We start from the raw sequence: 10490 nt of genomic DNA on the forward strand, positions 1-10490 counted from the left end.
AAACTGAACAACAATCCCTACACTCAAAAAAATGAACTTCAGGTGTTGTCCCAATACACTTACTGCATAGTAATACATGCACAGTACACAGGCTGCCATTTTCAAATATCGTTCATGTGCTTTTCGCAACCCAGCAACAAGTTAAATAAATAGTACCCAAATTTCTAGCCACGAGGATTCCATTTGATTAAAGTGTGCAGAAAAGCAATTTATAATTTTGCAGTTGCCGATAACTATGGAAAGCGTATTGGGACATTACTTCAATGCCGTTAGTGTATTTTAAAAGAGTTACTTATTTCAGTTTAAATTAACAATATTTTGTATCTTTGAAATCACACAATATTACATTAATTAACATAAATGCCTTGTTTTTGTCACTATAATTAAACTTTCTTCACAGTTTCAACACAATACAACAATGTAATGCAAACGACACTCAAGTATTTTTTGAGTATACTAAATCCCAAATGACCTGCTTTAATTGAAGCACTGTATTAAAAGCCAGGTAAAGTTATTAAGGAGCTGTATTTATTTAACCTGCTACAGCAACACAAGCATAGCCTAAATACAATCTATAAGATTCGAAAACAGAATGCAGCTAGTTGACATTGGTCTGGTAGCTCAGTTACAATAAAAAAGGAATAGTATTGGATTACGTAAATGTACCATAATTAAATCTGTATTATTAACAAGCAATCAAATTTGTAAGTCTACTTAAAAATACCAAAAAAAAAGTTAATGTGGTCTTGTAGATTTGAATGTGTGTATGTGTGGGAAACCCTGTAGAAAACCTGCCAGTATGCAAAATACCTAGGAGACCCCATATGGAACATTCTGTGTCCATGACGAACCTGAAAATGCAACTAACCTTTTGGTCGAAGGTAAGAATAAAGTTAGCGAAATAGTCTGTTAGATATACAGTATAAGGTATAAAAAAATAAAGAGTTTTATTTTTTTCCGAAGAGAAGGATAGCCAACTGAAGGCGGTGAAGTTCATTTCAGCTAAGTTTAACATTAAGCTAATCTTGTTACTTGTTGTTGTATATGCGCAGTGACCAAAAAGTAAAATAAAAAAAAAATCTACAACTGAAACGTGTCTATCACCACGTCTAGTGCAACTACTTTAGACTACTTTGCATCGTGTTGTCTCAGACACAAATACGGAGTAACTGCCTGGATTTGAACAGAGAGTAAGTGGTCAGTGGACAAGTCAGTAATGTGTTGTTGTTATACGGTATAGTAGCATTGTGCATTTTAATTTGATGGAAAACTGCAATTAAAACACACCTACCCCATGTCCCAGATTCACTCTACCACTGTTCAGATTTCCTGCTTGCTGAATAGACTAGTCATCCTATTGCTCAACCACATGACTTTTTCATAGTCTTATGTTATACTGTAGCTGATGTAAATTTTCACAAAGTGATGTGAAAGTTAATGGTATATTTAGATGAGGGTTTCTATTTAATAATCAATGTTTCCTCTTTTTTGCTTTTATTTATTTGTCATTTACTAATTGACATTTTTTGTACCAGGTACTTTACTTGTGAAAGTGTATTTACACTGGCTGAAGGTATGTAGAACACACTTTTACATATTTGGTGTATCTACTGTAGTTATGTCACGAACCAATCACGACTAAACGATGGTGTAGTTGTGATTGGTACATATTTACTGGACTTATGTTTTATGCATTTCAAACAAAGTGTCATCATAGTTTACAAACAATGCTTAATCAGGCTGTATAGGCCTGTCGTTTTATGTTATTGTTGCTCTTGCAATTTTATTTTGATATGAAATTAATATGCTACTGTTACCATACAGGTGGTGTTTTTGCTAGTTTGAGGCAACTAGTTTGTGTGTGTGCGTGCGTGCGTGCGTGCGTGTGTGTGTGCGTGCGCGTGTGTGGCCTCCACATCAGCATACAGCTGCGTTTAATCCCGTGTGTAAGAGACTGCCTCTGTGCATAAGCAGGCCCTGATCATTTCAGGGGTCAGAAAATTGTCATATTTTGTCTGATATCTGAAGGCTTAAAGAGGTGCTACAGCAAATAAATAGTCTCTTGACTTCTTTGTACACAAAAACAAGTGTTAACTGTATATTCATCTGACTTCCAAAGACAAACATGCACCTTGGCTACAGGGTTCATTTCATTAGCAGAGAAGTAAAAATTAAGAAGCATTTTACTGCAGAAGAGGCTTTAAAACATGCAGACACACCCTCTCTCATGCTGATTATCCAATGAGCTGTCTAACTCAAACATTGCATATTCTAACCCTGGATATTTGTGTTTCAAAATTGTTCAATTTTTCATATGTATTTGTGTTCTTGTTGGTGAAGTTGCAAAGATGTTGTAGTTTGCACAATAAATACATTCTGAAAGACATGACATTGCTAAAATTTCAGACATCAGACAAAATATGAAAATATGAGAACATTTATTGATTTTGAGCCCACTGCTCCCACAGGCGATGGGTTAAATGCAGAAGACAAATTTCACTGTGACACTGTAACAGTGTGAGAAATAAAGTACTTATTTTTATCATTAAATTAAACACAAATGTGTTAGGTTAAAGAAACATCCCATAGGTACACTGAACATAATAGTATCAGGTTAACTATATGAGGTAGCATTTAATTAATAATGTTGAGTTACAATGATTTAAGAAAATGTTGTTGGATTTAATTTTCTATTCTTTCATTTCTTTCAGTGTAGCAGGACAGTTCATTCATGTGCACACGACAACTGTAACCAAGAACCATTATCATTGCAGAACAGCCTGTCAGTGACTTTGTGCTCCCTAAAGGGCATTAAATAAAGTGTTGTGAGGTACAGTTTCTTCTCTGGGTGCTATAGATTCTTCCTGCTGGTTTCCGCTCTGATCTGTGATTTGGTACCACCTGCTACTACTGACCTTTGAGTTCCCACTCTGGGTTTGAATCTGAGGATGGCGCTCACCTCCAGCTCACACTCATATACAGCATCATCTAGCAGGACGACTTTGATCTGGATGGTCTTGGGTCGTCGTGGAGCTCTGGGAGTTTTGGGCTCCTCCTTGGGTGCCATTTCCTCCTTCTCCCCCATACTGCCATGTTCAGGCCTACACTCATCCTTTTCCTCCTCCTCTTCTCTCTCCTCTATTTTCTTTTCTTTCTCCAGGGCAACGTCCTCTGCTTTCTCCCTGTTGCTTGTGTTGTCCTTTCCAGCCTCCTCTCCTTCCTTCTTCTCTACCTGGGCAGCCTGATGAATAGTTTAAAGTGCAGTTTATCTGTTTAACCATATGCATAATGCACGCACACATACATACAGTATGTAAGCTGACCTGAGCCTCAGCGCTGTTCATTGAGTGCTGATCCAGGGCAATATCGGCCTCCGTTCTCAGTTCAGGTTCAGGGTCAGCAATGGGGGCTTTAGCTTCTTCTTCTTTGTTCTCCTTGTCGTCTCCCCCGTCATTCTCACACTGTGAGCGCCTCTTCAGGAAGGATGAGAAGAGGCGGGAGAGGCCACGTCCGGCAGAGTTGCGATTGCGAGGCCGAAGCTGGTCCTCCTCTGGTGAGGGGGGCCTGGCATCCTGACAGGCCTCCTCCTGCTGCCGCGGCTTATTCTGGTGACTTTCCGCCTCGTCTGTTGTCATGGCAACAGCTGTGTCGGAAAAACAACAGAGGCATAAGATACCTTTATTATTACAATTTCAGCTCTAAGCAGAACAATAAGGCAGCTCCTACAAGGCCTGCTTGATGCTGAGGATCAGATGAAGTAAGGAACATCATACTCCCATGTCTAGATCCTAATCTCATTCTACATTGCAGGGTTTCTAAGAAGTATCTTTATGTGGCAACATTAAGCTCAATATTGTGTTCACCTCACAAACTAGCAGGGCATGGTCTGTGTGCAAGACACCTACATTGTAATGCCTGCACACAGACACTACACAAGAGAAAGGAAACAAGAAACAAGATGCTTTTGATAAGAGAGAGCAGAGAGGCATTTGGGTAGCATGGCCAGGCATTTACATGTAAAGTCCGGGGAGTTCACATTACTCAACACAGTCTATACTAAGGCTCTGTGTACACCCAGTTTATAGACTGTACATTCATTTCCATTCCATCACAGTTGAATGGCCCACGTACCCAGGAGCTAGTGGCACTGAACTGCCATCACATCAGGATGAAGAAACGGGGCTTGATCTAATTACCACAGAATAAGACCCCAGGGGGAACATACATAATGTGAAGTTGATATGTAATAAATGCAAACACTGAATCACTAGGACAGACAAACCAGGACGTCATGTGGACAGGATTGGGAATATTACTGAATGAGGAGAAGATTATTATGCAGCGTGTAATTGTGCAGGAAAGAATCAGTAACGTTATGTTGCACGCATACCATTGAACGTAATTTCCCTGTTGGAGGAAACACACCAACACACTTCAGTGTTCAGTGTTTTTCCCAAGGATACTTCAGCACTCGCCTGGGGGGAGTCAGATATTGCATCGCCCATCCTATGACCTTTTGAGCCACTGCAACACCTGTACTGTATGTGGATGACACCACGGTGGGGATCAAGACCCAAAAGGTGAAGACCTTCACAGATCACATCAATGCAGGGGATAATATCGTCAGATTCACCAGAGAAGACACCAGGGACGACAGGTCAGCCTTCCTTCCTGTGTAGTCAGCTGAGGGAGTGACGGCTAGAATAAGAAATCTGCAGAAAACCTGCTGTTCATCCTATTGCCCAATTTTGCTCCAAGTGGGATCAAGACCACCTGACCAGTGCCAATGAAGGAAACAGTGGCCTGACATTCGACAGTTGACCACTGCCCTTTCTGTTTGTGCATATTTAGGCCTAAATGTTGAACAACCATTGATTCACAAATCTCCACAGCTACAGAATAGACAAGGATATTTGTTGAGGCTTCATGCATAATTTTTAGGTTTTACCACTTGTGTGTTGGATTTGTATGTGTGTTTCTAATTCTCATTTTATCATTTTAACAGGTCTACAACATTAAGATAAAAACAAACTGAATTTATATTAAGTAAGAACATTTTAGTTCATCTATTTGCTCATGGCAGAGTGCTAAGCTTAAAGACCGAAAGCGGCTTTAAAATTAATCGGGCCTCGTGTGGGATTAAACGCTGCTGTGTGCTGATGAGGAGGCCAGACACACACACACACACACACACACACACACACACACACACACACACACACACACACACACACACACACACACACACACACACACACACACACACACACACACACACACACACACACACACACAGTCGTGTTACACATCTACGTGGGCACTCACCATTGACATAATGCCTTCCCTAGCCCCTTACCCTAACCTTAGCTCTAAAATCACATCTTGACCATCAAAAAGCCTTTGGACTGGTGGGCTGCGCTCACTGGACTGGAACCCAATAGAACAAAGGTGTCTTACTGTACATGGACATCAATCATTTTAAATGTCTTCCGAATGGCAGAGTTTGTGGGAACAAGTAATTCACGGCAAAGCTGAATCTGAATCAGCTGAATCACAGCTGTACTTAAAGTCTGACAAACACGTCGCATTAACTAATGGCACTCATGCCTAACCCCAATCCCACATGGAAACTTAATTGACTAATGGTAAGAAATCAGCCAACACAAACAAACGGACAATAGCGATGGTCCCATATGAACCGACCTACAGACAAAAGTAATGCATTGAATCATTTACTTTGACACACTAGGTTGACAAATACGAATCTGCTACACATGCAGAACAGGAAAGTAGAACTAAATTCAAATACATCTATAGACAGGGGACTAATATACAAAAACATACAGGGAAACACAACTAATTGTACTGTACAGGACACTGGGCAGTCACCATCCTTCTTGTGTCCAGTCTCTGGTCCAACCATCCTGCCTGTGTCCAGTCCCTGGTCCAACCATCCTGCCTGTGCTGTTATTGCTTATTGTTGTTCTTCTTTTCTCTCTGTCTATCCCTCACCCCATCTGGTTGATTGCCTTGGTCAAATCAGCTGTCACTATAATTTAAAGGAAGCTCTAATCAAATGTCAGGAGTGTAAAGTGTGTGTGAGAAAAGGTGTCGTCAGCTGGGTCTTACAGCCTGAGACTACAACCAACTACACACTGTGGTAATCACGGAAAAACTGCTACAGAAATAAAGGGGGATTTACTGATCAAGCAACTTCTCCACCAGTGGGTCAGGACCCCTTCATGACAAGCTCTGACCCAAATCGAGGAAACTTCTCAAATGCATTTAATCATAAGACTGGCATAACAATCAAAAGATTTCAGCAACATTTTCTAAATGTAAAAATTTTTAACAGACTTAGTTGGTGTTCTCGCATAAAATAGGTTAACTAAAATTATGTAGCTGAGAATACTCACCAAATCTGTCACACTGCATTATGGAAAAATTCAGATTCATGGCTATATTTTACTGGTTTAACTGGTCTCAATGACATGTCATAGAGTCAAAACAAGCGACAACTGCTGTAAAGTGAATTTGTTGCGATTGTTTAGGTAAAATCTATGACCACTGGAAGACGTGTATTAACAAGTTATGACCAGTTTAAAACCAAACTAACTGTCTGTAGTCGCAGATGGACTGCATTGTACATCTTTACAGGGCTATGCATGCTCAAATTATATTACTATTAAATATTATAGTCTTAATTATATTAACCCATAACCACGGAAATACTGTATGTGAAGACAATATATTGTATAAGAGCGGACACAATGCAGTGGGTGTGTACATATTCGTAGGAGACGCCTGCTGTTTAAAGACGCATAAAAAAGCTCAGGAGGATGAAAAAAATGTTTTGCTGCTGTGGCAGAGTAGTTGTAGTAATGGTAGTAGACAGAGTGATTATAACTTTCAAGTGAATAAAAAATAAATTTAAAAAATTTACTATTTTTAAAAAAATCTTTAAAAAATCTAAGTTGCTTAAAAAAAGGAAAGACAAGAAATTGAACTTATACCGCCAAGACAACAGTTAATCAGCTAAACCACTGAGCTATTTGAGGATGGAGGGAATTGGGCTGACTAGTTGTGCAAAATAAGTCAAATTGAATTCAACAAGAAACTTAATTTCATGAGAAATCAAGTTAATGTCACTTGTTTACACTTTTTATTTTGGGAGTCTTATTAGGTACTTTATGTAAACTATTTATATTGTATTTCATATGTTTGGGTAAACTTTTTTGTATTTGAATGTTCAATACAAAGCAATTACCTGAAAATCTTGCCTAGGGCGCTAAATTGGTTAGGGCCGGGCCTGCTATACAGTATATGTATGTTACTGGTAGGCCTCAGTAACGCTGCAGTGAATTGAAGGCCCCCCCCGCTCACCTTGAAGGTCAAGATAATTTTATTTTATTTCTGTAAAATAACGACAGAAGTAATTTAAAATCATCTTTCCTATATAACAGGTCTGTGCTTTTTTATTTTATTAAACTAAACAGCCTTATGTTATTTATACAATGGCTTGTAATTTGTCTCCACCTTTGCACGTTTACAATTTTCCTCTGTATTGCGCATGGCGGGGTTCGGCCCTGATGCGCTCACTGTCACGATCTGAGTTTTTGCTTCTCGTTTTATTTCTTGTTTCTGGCATTTATTTTGAAGGACTCTGTTTTCACTCAGCATGTTTTGGTTTCCTGTTTTATTTTGGTAGTACTTCCGGTTTTTGTTTTCATCTGGTTGGTTCCGTTTCACGTCCCGGTCTCATTACACACACCTGTCTGTCATTAGTAATCACCGCCAGCATTTAACCGCCACGTTCCTGTCGCCGCTCCGGCGGTTCACGTCTCCGTTCCTGCCACCGCTCCGACAGGTCCAGCCAAAGCTCCAGATGCTGCAGTCTCGGTTCACCACACGGACCCAGTTACCGAGATCCAGCCCGCGCCGCTCCCAGCGCCTCAAACGACGGTCAGTCACAGGCGCTCCGGACGACGTTGGCGAGGGCACGGTTCCAGAGTCCCGGGTCCCGAGACCTCGGTCGTGGTGACCGAGCAACTCTCTTCCCTGGCAGAGGACTCCCTTGGTTCCCCTACTGACTGTGTACCTTTGATAGCAGGCATCCCCAACAGCGTCGCCCAGCGGATCCACCTCCAGTGTTCTCCCCCGGTTGCGTTCCTCTTTGCCCACATGAACACCGCCGATTCGGCAGCAGACCAGGGCACGAGGGAACAACTGTTTGAAGAGGCAGCCGCTCTCATACTGAGGGAACCTGTCCTGCGTGAGGTCCTGCAACTCCCACGCCTGCAGCGAGCAGCCAGCAGCCACACCAGCTCCTGCGTCTCAGTCAGGTCAGTCATGTCACGCTCAGGTTTCAGTCCAGCCATGTCACGCTCAGGTTTCAGTCCAGCCAGGCCATGCTCAGGTTTCAGTCCAGCCAGGCCATGCTCAGGTTTCAGTCCAGCCAGGCCACGCTCAGGGCCCAGCTCAGCCATGCCACGCTCAGGGCCCAGCTCAGCCATGCCACGCTCAGGGCCCAGCTCAGCCATGCCACGCTCAGGGCCCAGCTCAGCCATGCCACGCTCAGGGCCCAGCTCAGCCATGCCACGCCCAGGTCCCAGCCCAGTCGAGTCAGGTCCCAGCCCAGTCGAGTCAGGTCCCAGCCCAGTCGAGTCACGCTCAGGCTCCGGCCTTGTCCCAGCCAGGGGACACCACCCGTCAGACAAGTGCTATTCATACCCGGTCAGGCCCAACGTCTACTCCGTCGAGCTCGGCAGCTGCAAGCAGCCATGCTGGCTCCAGAGAGGACGCTGTCCCAATCCCTGTTGGCTCCAGTGAGGAGACCAAGAGCAGCACTGCCGGCCCCAGTGAGGAGGCAGCGAGCAGCACTGCCGGCCCCAGTGAGGTGGCAGCGAGCATCAATGCCGGCCCCAGTGAAGAGGCAGCGAGCAGCACTGCCACTAGTTCCTGTTCCCGTCGGCTCCTGTGAGGACGCCATTCTAGTTCCTGTTCCTGTCGGCTCCTGTGAGGACGCCGTTCTAGTTCCCGTCGGCTCCTGTGAGGACGCCGGTATAGTTCCTGTCGGCTCCTGTGAGGACGCCGTTCTAGCTTCAGTTCCTGTCGGCTCCTGTGAGGACGCCGTTCTAGTCCCAGTACCCGTCGGCTCCTGTAGGGACACCGTTCTGAATCCCGTTCCTGTCCCTAGCGCAGTTTCTGCCGCGGTTCCCCACGACCTACAGGAGGAGGTCGCGCCTGCCACGGTTCTCCACGACCTCCAGGAGGAGGTTGCGCCTGCCGCAGTCCCTGCCACGGTTCCCCACGACCTCCAGGAGGGGGTCGTTCCTGTTGCAGCTTCCACTGCAGTTCCTGTCGGCCTCCAGGAGGAGGTCGTTCCTGCTGCAGTTCCTGGTGGTCCTGCAGAGACTTTTGTTGTTGTTCCTTTGTGCACAGGAGCCGTTCAGGGAGGTGCCGGAGGTTCCCGCGGAGCATCGGCCCCTGGTGATCCGGCCACGTGCGCCTCTACATCTGGTGGCCCGGCCCCAGCCACGCTCGTCTCAGCTCCTGGTGGCCCGGCCCCGGCCACGCTCGTCTCAGCTCCTGGTGGCCCGGCCCCGGCCACGCTCGTCTCAGCTCCTGGTGGTCCGGCTCCGGCCGCGCCTGCATCGGTTCCTGGTGGTCCGGCTCCGGCCACACCTCTGGTTCCGGCCTTGTCTCCACGTCTGTCCTCGTCTCTGGTTCCGGCCTCGTCTCTGGTCCCAGCTCTGGCTCGTCTGCCGGACTGGTGGCCTAGCCCTCGTCACCTCCTGCCGTTTGGGTGGCGCTGCCTCCTGTGGCGCCGTCCGCCTTGGCTCCGCCTCGGTCCCTCCTCCTGAGACCACACTCCACCCGCCCTGGTTGGGGGGGGTTCCCGTGGGCGTCGTGGAAGACGCCCTAGGGGGAGGGGTACTGTCACGATCTGGGTTTTTGCTTCTCGTTTTATTTCTTGTTTCTGGCATTTATTTTGAAGGACTCTGTTTTCACTCAGCATGTTTTGGTTTCCTGTTTTATTTTGGTAGTACTTCCAGTTTTTGTTTTCATCTGGTTGGTTCCCGTTTCATGTCCCGGTCTCATTACACACACCTGTCTGTCATTAGTAATCACCGCCAGCATTTAACCGCCACCAGTCTCATCAGTCTTTGCCAGATCGTTGCACACATGTCGTCACCTTCCAGCAGTACTCGTTCAGCTCAACTTGTCTTCGACCCTGTTTCTGTTTTCCCGACCGCTGTTTCTCGCCTGATCCCGACCGGTATTGTAGACTTATCTTGTTGCTGAACCTTGCTTGCTACTGGACCTGACTAAGCCTGCTGATTTGGACACGTAAATCGGAGCATTCTGTTATTGACCCACGCCTGTTACCGAACCCGATTACGCCTGCTCCCTTTGTGCCTCTATTCTGTGCTTATCCGTGTATGACCTGGACTGCTTGTGACTTTGATTGCGGGAATAAACCCCATTGT

The 10490-nt window shown here is 45.1% G+C and overlaps 1 protein-coding gene across 23 annotated transcripts in view; it reads right to left on the bottom strand.

The window, feature by feature from the left end:
• The window catches only part of epb41a (erythrocyte membrane protein band 4.1a), a 65959-nt gene that overhangs the window by 52584 nt on the left and 2885 nt on the right, over positions 1-10490 (bottom strand). For 22 of the 23 annotated variants that reach the window (XR_005898308.1, XR_005898309.2, XR_008696023.1 and 19 more), the window contains exons 2-3: positions 3324-3643; positions 2960-3241 (exon numbers count right to left, since the gene is read on the bottom strand). Coding sequence is in view for 19 of the 23 variants with exons in the window: in XM_055512624.1 (XP_055368599.1) it covers positions 2960-3241; positions 3324-3635 (594 nt within the window). In the remaining 4 variants the exon portion in view is untranslated. Of the gene's footprint in view, positions 1-2915; positions 3242-3323; positions 3644-10490 lie in introns of those variants that run through there. The other variant, XM_055512631.1, reaches the window with a different exon arrangement.

This window comes from Betta splendens, chromosome 11 (assembly GCF_900634795.4).
Source record: "Betta splendens chromosome 11, fBetSpl5.4, whole genome shotgun sequence".
Lineage (NCBI taxonomy): Eukaryota > Metazoa > Chordata > Actinopteri > Anabantiformes > Osphronemidae > Betta > Betta splendens.